We start from the raw sequence: 16935 nt of genomic DNA on the forward strand, positions 1-16935 counted from the left end.
ACGCTTAAGGAATCGCTTATAATGACTGCTTTAGGTATTTGGTTGTCTTTGATCCATTGTAGTGATTCAAGTATCCCAGAATTCAGTGGTGTAAATGGAGCAATAGTCAGGTAATCTGGATCCCGTTTGTACATTGAATTCAGGGATGACTATTGCTGCTGCTGTTCTTGGTGGATTGTTTGTTTTTCATCCATCGGTATATATTTTAACAATGTCCGGGTATTTTTGGTTGATTTCGTTTACCAGTGCAGGTTTTAGTAAGTTTTCTTGTCCTTCTTTATTGCCTAATTTGGTAGCTTCAATGTTAATCCTTGATGGTTTTTGTAACCATGGTGATTTGTTCTGGTCTGTATTGTTTGTTACCTGTTTTTTTATTAGAGGTATCTTTTCTCTTAGTTCAAGGATTACTTTGCCACTAGGTGTGCAGGGTATGATTTTGGGTTTGAAGACAACTTTGCACTTGTTTATAGCTATTTTGGTGGGATGGTTGACTGGCTGGGTATCTAATCGAATAGAGTATCGGACGAGCAGTTCTTGCCTACGTAATTTTAATGGGTAGTTCTCCAGTGTTTGTAGGTTTTCTAATGATGTTGAGGGGAGTGTTCCTGTGCATAATAGTAAGGCTTTTCTGTGGATAGTGTCGAGTTTTTTGTAGTACAGGTTGCTTAGCAGAGTTATATGCTTGGCAACCGTAATCCAGTTTTGATCTATATCGTGTGGAGGGTTTCCTGGTTGGTTGCCCAGACAGTCCCTGTTATGTTCCTCAGTAAATTGAGATCTTTGTTACAATTCTGGGTGAGTTGTTCAATGTACTGTTTCCATGTGAGGTGGTTGTCAAAGAACATTCCATGGAATTTTACTACTGTTACGTATTTAATTAATTGATTTTGTATATAGAAGTTTGGATAGACTAGGTTGTTACTTCGTTTGGGGGTGAATATGATTGCCACAGTTTTTTCATGAGATATTTTGAAACCCCATTTGTCCGCCCATCTCCCTATGTTGTTTGGGCTCTGCTGGATTTCATTAACTACTGTTTTATTGGCAGGATTTCCATTCCTCCATATGCCACTATCATCTGCAAATTGTGACAAGTTTATTTTTGTGGAGGCTGCATTGAGATCAAGGTCGTTTACCATTAGGTTAAATAGATTGGGACTTATTACACTGCCTTGCGGTGTTCCATTTTCAAGTGAAAATTCTTCCGAATGGATGTTGCCTATTCTTGTGGTAATTTTCCTGCCTGTGAGGAAATCGCCCATCCAGTTACATAAGCGTCCAGTTATTCCAAATTGGTTTACTTTGGCCATTAGTCCATTGGTCCATACTAGGTCGAATGCTTTTTCTAGGCCTAGAAAAGCCGCTATGAGGTTGCGATAGGATTTCCTATGTGCCTCAAAAACGAGTTTGATGTCTGTATCCAATCTGAGAAGTTGGTCAGTGGTGGACCGTTTCTTCCGAAAGCCACATTGATTTATGGAGAGTAGGTTATTGGTTTCTAGGTGGTGTTTTAACCTATTTGCGATTATTGTCTCCATTATTTTGCAAATATTGTTTGTAAGGGAGATGGGTCGGTACGAATTTATGTTGTTGGGATCTTTACCTAGCTTGGGGATTGGTATTACTAAGGCCTGTTTCCATTTGGTGGGTAGTTGGCCTTTATCCCATATCCTATTAAAGAGTTTGATTACGGCTATTGTTATATTGATAGGTAGGTTTTTTTAATACATAATGTAACCTAACTGATCCTTACAAGGGGATATTTCGTTTTTGGATCGTAGGGCTATCTCCCATTCATGTACTGTGATGTCGCTATTTAGGTGAGATTCTTTAGTTCCTTGGTCTTGAAACATTTGAGGTTGGGTTACCTCCATTAGTTTGTTGTGTTCTTGAAAGTTTCTGGTGTGGTTATTGTTGCTACTCATGTTCGAAAAATGCTTCGCTAGGAGGTCTGCCTTATCTTTATTTGTTATGGCATTTTTAATTTTTGGGGCTGAGGTAGTTGCTTTCCCTTTTATGGCTTTTATCTTGTCCCATATTTGTTTTGAGTTTGATTTTAGACTCAGTTTAGAGCAAAAGCTTTGCCATAGATTAATTTTAGCAGCTTTTTTAGTTTGTTTTAGTGCTTTTTCTTTATCTTTATATTGCTGGAAGTAGATAGAATTTTTGGGTGCGTTTTATATTTATTTAAGGCCCTTTTTTGTCTTTATGTGCTATATAGTGCACTGTTTAGTCCACCATGGTACAGGGTTTTCATTTTGGATATAAAGTTTTCTTTGGGATGCATCGGTTAGCTGCTTCTATAATTGTATCTGTTATGTTATCATAATACATGTCAATATTTGGGCTTTCTAAGTTATCTGGATTTACTCTAGCTAGTAATAATTGGAATTGGCCCTAGTCTGCCTGTTGGTACCTCCATTTAGGTGGGGTTTCGTTTGTAATGTGTTGAGTTTTTGTTTGAATATTGATTGTGATTGGGAAATGGTCACTTCCTAATGTATCTTCTTGATCAACCCACCAATTTGTGATTTGAGCCAATTTTGGGGTAGCTATAGTTAGGTCTATGGCTGAGAGAGTGCCATCCTCAGGGTTTAATCTAGTTCGACCCGACATTTTAGATGACCAGATTGTTCTCAGTTATCCATTTTTCAACCATTTTCCCTCTTTGATCTTTCTTTTTACCTCCCCATAATTCACTGTGTTTGTTGAAGTCGCCACAGATAATTAGATTGTTGTTGTTGTTATTAGTGATTGCCCTTAGTGAGATTAGCTTGGCAGGGCAGAAGGTACCCTCTGGATCGTATGCATTTATTATCTGAATGTTTGTGGTTCCTATATTTATTATTACTGACATTATTTCGATGCTATTATTGATGTTTAGGTTAGGGGGTACTTCTATTATTTCATAGTAGATTAGTGTATCTATCAAAATAATTGCTAGTCCACCCCCTTTCTGCACCATTTGGTCTGTTTTTAAAGATTCCCTGGGTATAGCCTTGTAGTTTGGGCAGGCGTTTGTGTTCTTGTGTTATGACGGTTTCCTTTGGCAGATTACGTCTGGTTTACGGCCGTATTATTCAGTTTGTTCTGCAGTTCTGATAGGTTTTTAAAGATTCCTCTGCAGTTCCATTGCCAGATGGTGATTTTATTAGTATAATTATCGGAGCGGATAAGTATAAAACGTGATAACTTGTATGACCATAGTCGCGTGCACATAGGCACGTCGCGTTTTCCTCTCTCTCTCTCTCTCTCTTTATTTATATATATATATATATATATATATATATATATATATATATATATATATATATATATATATATATATAATGGCTGGTGTAGCTTATTCACAATTGCATGATTCTAACGAGAATTCGTTGTAATTTTCCCACCGAAATAATCAATAAACATAACATATATATATTAGCCGTGAACTCAAGATGGATGACAGCAGTTAATTATACACGCGATGTTTAAATAAAATATGCAACATAAGTACGACACCAAGTCCAATGGTAGCTACAAACATCATAGGATAATCAAAAACACTAATGCAAACACTATCCACATATCTGCTAAACTGTATTACTGTCATTTGATAGACATTTGTTTAAAATTAAAGTAAACGTTTTTAGTACCGAAGGGATAAACAAATGGATAAACGATTCCACTTTGAAAACGTCAATGCTCAAATAAAAAAATGATTAAATACAAATGAAATGATTAAATAAAATTAAAAACGCTCTGTGGTTACTGTATATAGTAATGGTTCTGTACACACATTATTCAAATTAGAATTTGTATTGTAAGGAACACAATCTAGAATCACAACACGAAAATGGTCTTCGATAAAATAGCAGATGGAAAAAGTGACTGTTTGATTTGATATTATTGTTATAGGGTTTGATGCCATTTTTCAGCGCAAGATAGGCTATACATGACGGCCAGTATAAATAATAGACGAAGAACCAGGAGAAACCCAGGAAAGAACCACCCCCAACCCACGAGAAGCTACTGTCAAGCTTTCTCACATACCCAATTTGGCCGAGCACGAGACGCGAGCCCATGCAGAGGTGAGATGGCAGTGATCCGTAACGGTGAGCGTTTTAGATCATTTCGCCACTAGGGGCCGCCAGTGACTGTTTGAAATAAACGATATAAATGATTTAATAATCCTGACGAAAAGTCCGTTGGTCTAGTGTTAGAGCGTCCGCCTCGTATGCGGCAGGTCGCGGGTTCGAGCGCCGGCCGAGTCATATCAAAGAATTATAAAAAGGGTACCAGCAGCTACTTCGCAAGGCGCTCAGCATTAAGAGTTTAGTGTTACGACTGGTTGGTTTGGTGTCAGGATAATGTAACTGGGTGGGTCATGACGCTATATATCTGCGGCATGATGCCCCAGTGCTAGCCATCATTATAAACTGTCACACTTCATGTTTGAAGACTAAACATGTTAATATAGGCGAGTACCCTTTTCGGAAACCAGTTTGAGTTTCATAGATTACCTCCCTTTCACTTGTCCAAGCAGTCTTTATACAAGATAGCGCTGACCTTCTTATTTAGCACAACGATGCGTAAAACGCTTGACAATTGTTGGGATAATTTAATACAGTTATTTATTTATTTTTTGACACATAATAACTTGACCCATGCATGCCTGCCAGATTGAAACGCAGAATTAGACAACTGGGTCAATATTGGAGTAGTGTATGTCACAGTGTGTTTTAATATCTCATTGAACATACTCCAGAGTAATAACGTATAGTTTAAATCATTAACGCTTTATACTAACTCGACAGTTTCATTGGAATAATGTTACTGCACAACTTCTTTGCTAGAGATAAACTCATTTCTCCTTGGTAAATGCCAATATGTTTTAATTGGTCACGTAGCAACAAAAACAGTGCAGATGTGTCATGTTTGGCTTCATCGTTGCTTCAGGAACGTTTTGTTGAATATAATAAGAAAATAAAGTGTCTCCGGCATTTCTAAAATTGTATTCCTGACAGGAAACCAGTTTCATGATTACATTTTCCTTCCTGTGACCTTGGCGTTTGGGATAAAACAGACAATGTTAGCAACATTATACATTTAGAAAAAGAAAACCATTAATTAGCATCTCATTGCTTGTAAAATTATGAACCCGACAGTCAATCCTTAAATAGGACGGACAGTTGGTAGGACACTGTCGTATTATTATAGGCACATCGTGAGAGAAACGTATAATTTATTAGTATATTAAAATGTCCGTTTGTACGCATTTCTTGAACAAACGATGCTACTTGTTTTTCCGTCGAAAGCAATGCATGCGCGATATAGAAAAAAATATGAACTAGACAAGGGTTTGAAAATAATCCTTCCTTGGAAATGGCAAAAAAATGAGGACAATTTGGCTAATAACTACTTTTCATAAATATTGTCATCTTAGAAATCACTTAGTAAATGCATGATTTGTACTTATTTACTGAAAGCAGCTATAATTTTACTTACTCTTTCTTTCTTCTCTCTTTCTTCCTGAAAGAACAGAATAAATTTGATATTAGTCAAGATGAAATATCCCAAATATTTGCTCTCAAAAGAGGGAGTATATACGCATGCACACATTCACAAACGATGATCCAGTGTATGATGCGACCACATTATATAAATTATGATGCATAGTTTACATTTCGCTATAAAATCCAAAAACTATCAGTACGAACGTAGGAGAGTGGCAATAAAATAAACCATCGACAAAGTTATTATTGCATGACTATGAAATCTTTGAGCACACGAACTAACATTAATTTAAACGTTGTGTCCCTACTTTCAAACAATACAATCTGGCCACGCTCATAAGCTACAAATATGTACAATAAAATAAACTATCGACAAATTTTGCTCTTGCATGACTAAGAAATCTTTGATCAAATTGCAACACATCGTCTAATCATTGTGTGACCACGAACTAACATAAATTTAAACGTTGTGTCTTTACTTTCAAACAATAAAATCTGGTCAGGCACATAAGCTACAAATATATACAATTTCTGTTGAGGCCATGACGTGGGAACTAAAAACCAATTGTCTTATACATAACAAAATATCCTCGTGGTACATTAATGTTAATCAATCATCCAGATTGTGTGCACATTTAAAACCTTAAAGTCTAGACTCCGGAACAAATGACCTAACTACATTCCCTTCTTGTAGAATTGACCAATATCAAGCACGATATGTCACATTATGTATCTGGGTCAAGTTTTCTGTCAACATCTCAATAATGCTTGGAATAGTAAGGACCGACTAATTAATAAGTAACATAGCATATCATGCATTTTTTAAACGAGTACGATTTATCGGTGGTCGGTAAAGTTCACTGCGTACACTAAGTGACTGAGAACGTATTCACACTCTTAAGAGTAGAAAACTACGGTATCAGTTTAATGGGGGTTCTTACACTTTTGTTTGCGTGAAAAATTGAGCGATGCCACCTTGATATATACAACTAGGGTGTGGGGATTTCTGGCTCAGTTGTTTGTTTTGTTTGTGCCTGAGAGTGTGTGTTTTCAGTGTCAGTGCGTATATAATAAAGATCATCGTTTTTTATGTGTGCATGTGTGTGTTTGATGGCGAATTTATGAATGCCATAGGTGGAGTATCGTTTATCATCAATGGAGCACGCATGTTATGTTAATGAGCAGCGTAGAGATGTGAAGTCGATGTACTAGAATGTTCTCATGGTGTAACAGTGTAGATGTCCTTGTAGTGTGCTTGTCTGTAGTGATCGACGCTAGCGATTTTACCGACGACATATTTTTTGACGGTGCCATCGTTAAGGGTTATGAAGTACAGTTTGGATGGGTGTTCCATAGCTTTCGTTTTTGACCTTTCCTAGGACCTTTTTGTTATCGTCGCAGTAGAAAAGGTTATGTGTGGGATAGTCGCTGAGATCGAAAAGTTCTTCATGGTCGAACAGGTCTTGCTACAAATTCTGTATCGGTCATTAGCAGGTTATTGTTTTTGATAAAATCATAATGAAACTTGTAAATGACCATTTTGGAGAGATCATCAATGGCCGCTCCGACGTAGATGTGTTTATCGAGTTTGAGATTGTTTTTCCCTGGATTCGATGGCGACGAGATATTTATTGAAGATTTTCATGTGCAGGTAGGCTTCATTGGCGAACAGTTTGTCTCGTCGTTTGACGATATTCACCATGTCGAATATCTTTTCATGTTTTTTACGAAGACGCTGCTGCTCGTAAGTTTGGAGACAATTTTGCCGAAGTATGTGGTGGAGATTTCATGTTGTTTCGTGTTAACGTCGATGTAGGTTTCATCCACGGGGATTGTTGAGACTTGAGAGTGCGATTAATTTTATCGAACACAAGCCCGTGTTTGATAGCTTGTTCGAGTAGACGATGATGCAAAAGTAATTGTTTTTATCCATGAGTTTGGGCACATGTTTTTTCACTTTGGAGTCTCGCAGACTGAACTTATTTTTTATTTTCCCGTGCTGTTCCCGAGACAGGATTTCGTTAGTGGCAAGAATTCATTCAGCGTATAATGGATAACATTTGTGAGCATCGTGAAGATATTCAAGATAAACGAGATCGACCTCGACGAAATAGTATACTTCGTCCGCGAATCCTGCTCGTTTCTCGTGGTAAATCTTAATCATTTATGTCAATTCAGAATCTGATATTATTCCATCGCTAAGGCCTAATTTTATCAACGATGATAATTTGGAGTATGATATCGTCGCTGTAATCAGTTTTATTATATACTCATGCAATTTTGTATTTGTACATGTAAATATATTTTCCCTATGATATTAAGAACACCAGTAATTGCTATTGCAGCTGAAGCACAAATTGTTATAACTGCTGGTGATGTCATTGTTACTGTTGATAGCAATACGCCTGTTCCAGCGAAACCAGCGGACACCAAATGCACAATTATGTCATAGACATATACTCGTCTGCGATATTTTATTTTAACTTTTACGGCATACTCGTCAACGATACTTTTCAGTTTGGTTTGCCACTCACATACTTGTTTGCATCTGTAATGTTGAGCATCGATTGGGCATTTCATTATATTTCGGACAGAGGTGATCGGTAAAAAACAAGCGCTTAGACCACTCGGTCAACCGGGATTCCTGCATGAGAATAAATAAGGTAATAAATCGCACAGTATTATGCAATCAATATATTTTTCGGCTCTCAATTTCCATTGCAACTGGCTGTCATTGTAACCGCGTGATATCTCATCTGGATAATTATCTAATATGAGAGAGTCAATAAACAAAATAAGAGATTCATGGTAGAAAGAGAGCATAATGAACAGACAACATTGTAAAAATTGGCGAGAAATGTTAATTCTATGTCCACGGTGGGCTGTCAGCCCACTTTCACCGCTCTTTTCACTACGGATCCCATTGCAATTTTTTTCTGCATCTAAATTTAAACAGTGTTATAAAGAGGAACTCCGATTAGAGTAAAATGGAAATAAAAAGCAAACTAGAACCTTTCATTACCAGTTCAACCAGAATAATACAAATAAGTGTGCACCCTTCCTTATAGCTTATTACAAATGTTTTATTTTACCACTATTAGCATGAAATGCAAGTTTAGTCCGATGTAGAAACGTGTGAAATATGTCAACAGGAATAACAAAATAGAAAACATGGACCAAAAACTCAATACCCATCTTAAATTATGCTTAGTATTTCTTTATGACTTATTGGTATTAAAACAAAGATTATTTTTCTTAAACCGCTCTTTTATTCTTTCTTTCTTTTTGCTTTCTATATGTTATCATGCCCATAATAGCAGGGTAATTGCCATTTGAAAATTTCATCAGACGTATGAAGAAACGGTCTCATTATTTTCGATCGAAACAACACAGGAATTTGCATTTGTCCTGAAAGTTTAGACACTAAACGAAGGAGAACAACTTCATTGTATAAATACTTTTCTTACGTCTGCTGTTTTAATAAAATCACAAAAGTGAATGCACCTGAACGTCTCTTAATGAGTATGCAGTACAGTTCATCTATACAATATACGGTCTATCTATACACCGAAATCAACCAAACATTAATGTATACATATATGCATAGTGATGTCTCAATATTGGACGCTCTGTATATCCACATATGTAAGTGCCTCTGTCTCTCTCTCTCTCTCTCTCTCTCTCTCTCTCTTACGTGTATAGGTTAATGCATTTGTATGGGGAAATAAGAACGAGTTGTTTGGATGGAAATATTGCACGACCTTGATGGTGCAATATATCCTTCCGACAAAACGAGTTTATATTTTCCCAACAAAATGCCGTAACCTATTTATTATATGATCATTTGTTTATTCTTCCTAAGGCTTAATTATGTGAACAAAAATACGCTACACGAAACAAAATAACTGAATGTGTGCCGTATTCCAAACAAAATACACAAGCGTAGATTCATCATTACACAACAACAGCATCATTAATGCGCACTTAACTCCACCCTGATCAATTTGAATTTAATCGCGCGCTAGACATAACTTTCGAAAGAATATTGTGTGTTGGTCTACTTCAAATTGAAAGTTGGAGTCATATTGTGATTAAATGTGAATTGAAACAACTTTTCCCTTTGATCTGCAATGAATATATTTTGGCATGTTTGTATCTTCTACTTTGAGGACATTCAGGATGTAAAACTGTAAAATTCTAAGTATAGTTTTTGCCATTCTTATTAACAGCTAAAGGTGACATATTATGCCTTGTAACTTGCGTTTTATTTGTAGGTACCCACCAATTTTATGAAATCTGGCGTCTATTGCAAAAATTAAAAAAAACATTGTATGAAAAGCTAAACGCAGAATGTAGCAAAGTAGCTGGTATGTGGCCATCCACGAAATATCTGCTTTATTTCATTCAGAAACAAATTTAATCAACCAAAACGTAAAGCGTCTGCTACACGAGTGTACATGATTTGTTTACAACGTAGCTCCTAATACACTACTGGGCACACGTGTCCTGCACGTGAGTGCAATATGAAGGTGTGCAATATCGAAAAATACCGAACGATTCTGATTATGCAATATTAACGGAGAAAAAAATGAGCATATAATAAATGCATGTATCCCTTCCATATCACACAGATTGTAGAAGTCGCAGTATATACAACTGAAATTATGTTTAAACAATCTTAGGGGAGGATATTATATAATTTGAAACTTATTTAGATATATTTATGAGAAGAATTAGTTTGAGTGTGTCATAATATCAAGGACAACATGTAGGTTTAGGGATATATGAATCAGCGAATGTTGCATTGGGTAGAAGTGATAAAGAAACTCAATCAGTAATTCAGTTAACAAGTTATATATAAGCAACAGACTGCTAGGTCAGCAGAATTCAACAGCAGAATAAATCAGCATTCTATACTCAGAGTAAGAACACTTTCGCAAAATGATTTCTTAGCTAAAGATAAGGCACCTGATTGCAAAAGATCAGAACATCTTAGGCGTCTCTTAATTATTTAATAGGGATAAGCTTGGCAGAATCAGCAATAAATGATATAGAGCTTATCAAAATGAATGGTCCATACTACTCCAAAATAAAATCATATAGAGGTTATGGTGACCCAACTACTGCATTTCTTTCAGTGAAAAACTGTGACCATGATGTCTTTGACATAAAATCATTTCGAATAGCTACTGACTTTATTACATTGTTTGTTTTCAAACCTATATCAGTCCTAAATGACGTGCCATTTCTTTAAAACTAAGTGGATTTAGGAAATTATAAGACGTTTATTTATCTATTGAACATAAGAAGGGAAGCAAAAGCAACAATTTATGAAAAGTTCAACAAACACTTTATAATATATAGTGAACATTTAAGAGATACTTATATTAGTATGAATTAAATCCCAAATAATACTAAATGCTCTATCACAAATATAAAATAAAGAATGTTCCCTAATCAATTTCAATAGTCTTGCATGTTATGATATTCAGAGTGTCTTGAAATTCCTAACGTACCACAATTATTGAATGTCGTGATGCACCACAATATTGCAATACAAGCTCTTGTTGAATTAAATCTCACCAGAGCCAAAATAGTTTTTTTTTGTCCAAACTTCAATTGGTATCTTGCCTTTGCAATGAATAATTAAACAAAATAATTATTATAGAATTTTATGTGAACACAGTAGTAAATTCTGATTCACAAACATTGATATGAATAGGTATTTAAAATTTCTTTAACTTAACCTCCATTTATGTATTTATACCGATACTTTGCAACAATAGATTGTTGTGGATTAAAAAAACTTCTGACAGAAAATTACACTAAGTCTTGAACTCATATTGGAATACGCTTCTTGTTTACTAGTTATAATCATGGCAAAACTTAATCACAATCAGGGCAAAAATCAGGAACGCTATATAAATTAAATATGACCATATGTTCAGCAGGAGAAGCCATCAACATAGTTTACCACTGCATCGGCTATGTTGGATATCCAAGCGGCACCATGGTCATCAGAGATCATTTAGCTCAACAGATAAATGTGTCTAAGCACTTTAGGAAAGGTATCCATGAAAACCTTGAGCTATGGGATTGACCACCAGAGGTAATGCATACATATTACTCCCTCGGATAGGTTTTCTTTGCTATGTCTGAAATTGACCATGCAAAATAAAAATAAGGGGAAACATTGTATTTTGTTATTAGCATTGACCTAGATAGGTTGCTACAGTGTACACGATACAGCATTTATTATTGATGATGTATAGTTGAATGGACGTTCCACCATAAATGCATTGTACTTTCAAAGGTAGATAGCCCAATGTGACCTGACATAGTGTCATTATATGTTGCGTCTAAAGCGCTAAAAAGTATAAATTTTGTACGTATTGGATAAAATCACGGATATTAATACTCACTCGTTCTTTTCTCGCTTTTTCTTCCTGAAAGTATAAAATAAATGTGAAATTAGACATGGTGATGGTGCACATATTTGCAAATGCATTACCTGAACGGATAAATAAGCAATAAACAAGAAAAAACACTGTCGGGATTTTCTCGTGTTTTAGTCTCTGAATTTTAAATTTTCCTTTTTTATTGTATCATGCTGAGATAAACGAACAACGCGCTGCAAAGGTTTCTGCCGTAAATTGCATCTAGTTGTTTAGGTAAAATTTTGTTATTAAAATATAACCACAAAGTATAAACGCATGATAGTCTCGCTAACAGCATGTGATATAACCTTTAAACTATAGATTATATAATAAATTGTATAGTGTTACAGTATATGTACATTGATAAACTGAATATACATTTACACACATACGGCTACAGGTTAGCTATGGCACTTAAATTCCTTTCATGTATTTCAAAAAGAATATAATACTATAAACTTCGGCGATTCATTTGAAATGCGTAACCACAAAAGCAGTTTTTAATAAATTAAAACTTTTCCGTCTTTTCCTTAGCCGAAAGGGATACGGAATAATGAGCTACAAGGTTAATACGTAACTTCAAATTCCGTTGGCACAATGTGAATAAGTATAGGTCCAGACACAAACAAGCAAACATTTTCAATAATTATAATCATCTCATGAAACTTTCTGGTTACTATGGCAAATACAATGACGAATCTTCAAATCTGCACTTTCTGGTTGAACAGTGGTATCGAATAATTTTAATAGTCCCATGGTAGTGTTTTTGTCCAAAATGTCGATGAGTACCTTGTATTTCCATTTAATAATTTAAATAAATAATAGTTTTAAAAATTTATCTTAACACATTAGTAAACGCTGATACCCAAATACTGATATGACTCAATATTTAAAATCGTTTTTATTTAACCTGCATTAAAATGTGATTAACCGTACTATAAAGTGACTGATGCAAAATTCCACTAACTATTAAACTCAAATAATAATAAACATATTGTTTACTAGCTGCAATCATGGCAAAAAGATATTCACAATGTTTAATCACCATCAAGACAAAGATCAGGTACGCAATACAAATTAAATATACTCAACAACATATATAGGAAACAATCCAAGTTCTTACGACCATTTGATCAGCAGGAATAGCGATCACAAGCTTTTGCCACTGCGACGGCAATATTGGATGTTCGAGAGGTACCATGTTCATCAATGATTAATTATCTCAATGGACAAGTGTGTTTGCAAAATTTCATGACACTCACGTAAGGTATTTAGGAAAAGTGTCCATGAAAACATTGAGATAACGGATAGGTCAGCAGAGATATTTAATACATTTTCATAAACTCTAACATATTTTCCTCAATTTGTCATTAAGCACACTTTCAGCAATGACAGGTTTTGCCATAAATATAGTAGAGGGGTGGAGTATGAATACTGGACAATGTAGGCTAGACTGCACTACATACGTTTTAGCATATTTGCATATTTGCTATCAAATATATATATTTTGGACAGTTAACATGTATAGATAGGTCAATTGTCACCATATTAATTTTTGCTTGATGTGCTTTGAAGCTGTATGCTTCAGATCTGAATATGAATGTATCTACGACCATGCAATTTGTTGAGGACGTCTCATGATTTTGAGTCCCACCATATCGTTCAGTAAATTTTATTGAACTTTGTGTTTCACATTTAGATTGGTTTAGGATTGCTTTCCTGTATGTGTTCTGTAGAAATATGAAAAAAATTAGATATCAATAATTACTCTGTCGTTTTTTCTCCCTATTCTTCCTGAAAGAATATAATTAATGTGACATTAGCAACCATAATATAAACTTCATTTATTTTCTCCCTAAATATAGGACAGACATGCATTCACATATTCGTAAATGTAAATATAATGCACGTCATTGCTTGAACAGAGGAGAAGTGTCTCGTATTTAAATATCCTAATTCAAACTTTCTGTCGTTTCATCATTTTGAAGAAATAGCAATGCACCAAGCACAGTGTTTTCCGCCATAAAATAATTTTAAATGTTTAGCTAAGATGTCTTACTCACAAGCACTGACTAGCAACTTAGATGCAAACTGTATACAAACATATTTTCGGTGAGCAGCAATGTCTCTTATAACTGGTACATTGCTATGTTGGTTATATGGTCATAATAAAGGAACACAAGCCGAACATCCAATACTAGAGTTTGTGTTTTCTTTTACTTGCTCTCGTTGCTCCTTCAAACGGTACATACGATATAATAAAGACATGTGAGCCTAAATAGGAACACAGGTGCACTGCATTATACATATACTCATAACGTTATGGTTCGTAGTAGAATATGTTATATTTTCCGAATATCTTTTAGCAATGATATAATAAGTTTATGCAAAAAATCATGCTGTGTACGTATTTACTCAAACATATTTATTAATACTTATTCTTTATGTTTTCGCTCTCTGTTCCTGAAATGATATGATCACTCTGATATTTGACACAGTGCAATACAATTTTCTTATTTGCGCTCAAAACAATAGTAGAAACGCAGGCTCTTATTCACAAATGGGAATACGCTGTATGTCATGACTTGAAACGATTATTCAAGTATAATGGTAATTTTATTTAATCGATAATATGGTACTCTCGTATTTAAAGCTCTAGATTTCACATTTTCTGTCTTTTCTATACACTGAAGAGACAAAAATCAAGGAGATGCAAAGTCTTCCGCAATACAATACTCCAAATGGTTTATGAAAAAGTACGGCCTGGTGCTGATTATTACTAGAAAAAAATATATTAGACATCTCATTATCAAACATATATTTGTTTCAATTTGCCCTTTATTCTTTCACTCTTTTCGCCTTTAAACGGTTAGAGCGTCCACCTCGGATGGGGGAGGGTTTGATTCCCAGCCGAGTCATAACAAAGAGTTATAAAAATGGTACTAACAGGTGCCTTGCTTGGCGTTCAGCATTAAGAGATTAATGTTATGACTGGTCGGCATGGTGTCAGGATAATGTGACAGTGTGGGGCATCAGGCTACATGTATGTGGTATGATGCCCCAGTAGTAGACATCACTATAAACTGCAACACTGCATACATCGTACCAATATAACTGGAAAATTGTTAAAGCAAAGTTTAAAAAATCCAAATCCAAAGTCTGACATGGTAACCGCTGCAACCCACTCATCGTAAGTCAGATATGATAACTAATACAATCCACTCATTGCAAATCAGACATGTTTAACACTGCCATGCACTGATTGTAGGTCAGATATGCTAACCGCTGCAACCTACTGATTGTAAATAAGAGAGATTAACTACAGCAACATACTGATTTTAATCATTCTTGCAGACCATGTTTGTAAGAAAGATATGCCAGCCAGTGCTTGTAAGTAAGACATGCTAACCACGGATATTAAGGATGGTAAGACATCATAGCCAGTGCTGGTAAGACATCCTAATCAGTACTGATAAGTAAGACATACTAACCAGTGTTTGTAAGAAAGACATATTCAGTGTGTGTCAGAGTAAGACATGATAACCAGTTCTTTTCAATAAGCAATGCTAACCAGTGTTTGTAAGAAAGACATGCCAGCCAGTGTTTGTTAAAGGAAGACATGTTAATCAGTGCTTGTAAGAAAAACGTGCTAATCAGTCCTTGTAAAACATGCTAACTAGTGTTTGTATGTAAGACATGCTAACCAGTGTTTGTAAGGAAGACATGATAACGATTGCTTCCTAAAGCAAGGTATTATATTCAGTGATTTAAGTAAGACATGCTAACTACTGACTTTACGTATGGTAAGACATCATAACAGTGCTGGTAAGACATTCTAACCAGTGTTTCTAAGTACATCATGTTAACCAGTGTTTGTAAGACAGATTAACCAGTGGTTGTTAAATTAAGACATGATAATCAGTGCTTGTAGGTAAGACATTCTAACCAGAGTTTGTTAAATATTGTAAGTAAGACATGCTAACAAGTGTTTGTTAAAGTAAGACATTGTATTCAGTGTTTGTAAGACATGCTAACTAGTGCTTGTAAGCAAGGCATGCTAACCAATGCTTGTAAGTAAGACATGCTAACCAGAATTTCTTAAAGACATTATAATCGGTACTTTTAAGTAAGACTGATTTAAAGTATGGTAAGACATCCTAGCCAGTGCTAGAAAGACATGATGACCAGTGTTTGTAAGAAATGCATGCTAATCAGTGCTTGTAAGTAAGACATGTTCACAACTGTTTGTAAGTAAGAAATGCTAACCAGCGCTTGTAAACAATACATGTTTTTAGTGCTTGTAAGTAAGACATGCTAACTAGTGTTAACTAGTTAACATGTTAACAAATGTTTGTATGTAATACATGCTTACCAGAGTTTGTAAGTAAGGCATGTTAATCAGGACTTGTAGAAAAGACATTATAACCAGTGGTTTAAGTAAGAGATATAAAAATCTGATTTTAAGTATGGTAAGATATTCTAACCAGTAATGATCAGACAAACTAACCAGTAATTGTAAGTAAGACATGCTAACTAGTGTTTGTAAGTAAGACATCCTAACCAGTGTTTGTAAGTGGAAGACATGCTAATCAGTGTATGTAAGTAACACATGCGAAGCAGTGTTTATAAGTAACACATGCTAACCAGTGCTTGTAAGACACGCTAGCCAGTGCTTGTAAGGAAGAAATGTTAACTAATCCTTTAACAAGTCATACTATTCAATGCTTCTATGTAAAACCTGCTGACCAGTTCTTGTAAGTAAGACATGTTAACTAGTATTTGTTAAAGTAAGACATCCAAACCAGTTCTTTTAAGTAAAACATAGTAACAACTGATTTTAGGTATGGTAAGACATCCTAACCGCTGCCGGTAAGATGTGTTAACCAATATTTGTAAGTAAGACATGCTAACCAGTGATTGTAAGTAAAACATACTAATCAGTTCTTATAAGTAAAACATGATAACCTGTGTTTGTACGTATGACATTCTAGCCTGTGTTT

The 16935-nt window shown here is 35.2% G+C and overlaps 1 protein-coding gene across 3 annotated transcripts in view; it reads right to left on the minus strand.

Annotated features, from left to right (window-relative positions):
• Nucleotides 1-4304: 4304 nt before the first annotated feature.
• LOC149774069 (tripartite motif-containing protein 2-like) overlaps nucleotides 4305-16935 on the minus strand; it is a 62325-nt gene continuing 49694 nt past the window's right edge. Inside the window, exons 10-11 of one of the 3 annotated variants that reach the window (XM_089945801.1) lie at nucleotides 11921-11944; nucleotides 4305-5514 (exon numbers count right to left, since the gene is read on the minus strand). In XM_089945801.1, the coding sequence (XP_089801927.1) occupies nucleotides 5458-5514; nucleotides 11921-11944 (81 nt within the window). In that variant the 3' untranslated portion in view covers nucleotides 4305-5457. The remainder of the gene's footprint in view (nucleotides 5515-11920; nucleotides 11945-16935) is intronic. The other 2 variants (XM_089945799.1, XM_089945800.1) reach the window with 2 other exon arrangements.

The sequence above is a fragment of the Sinohyriopsis cumingii genome, unplaced genomic scaffold (assembly GCF_028554795.1).
Source record: "Sinohyriopsis cumingii isolate HCF-2022 unplaced genomic scaffold, ASM2855479v2 utg000426l, whole genome shotgun sequence".
NCBI lineage: Eukaryota > Metazoa > Mollusca > Bivalvia > Unionida > Unionidae > Sinohyriopsis > Sinohyriopsis cumingii.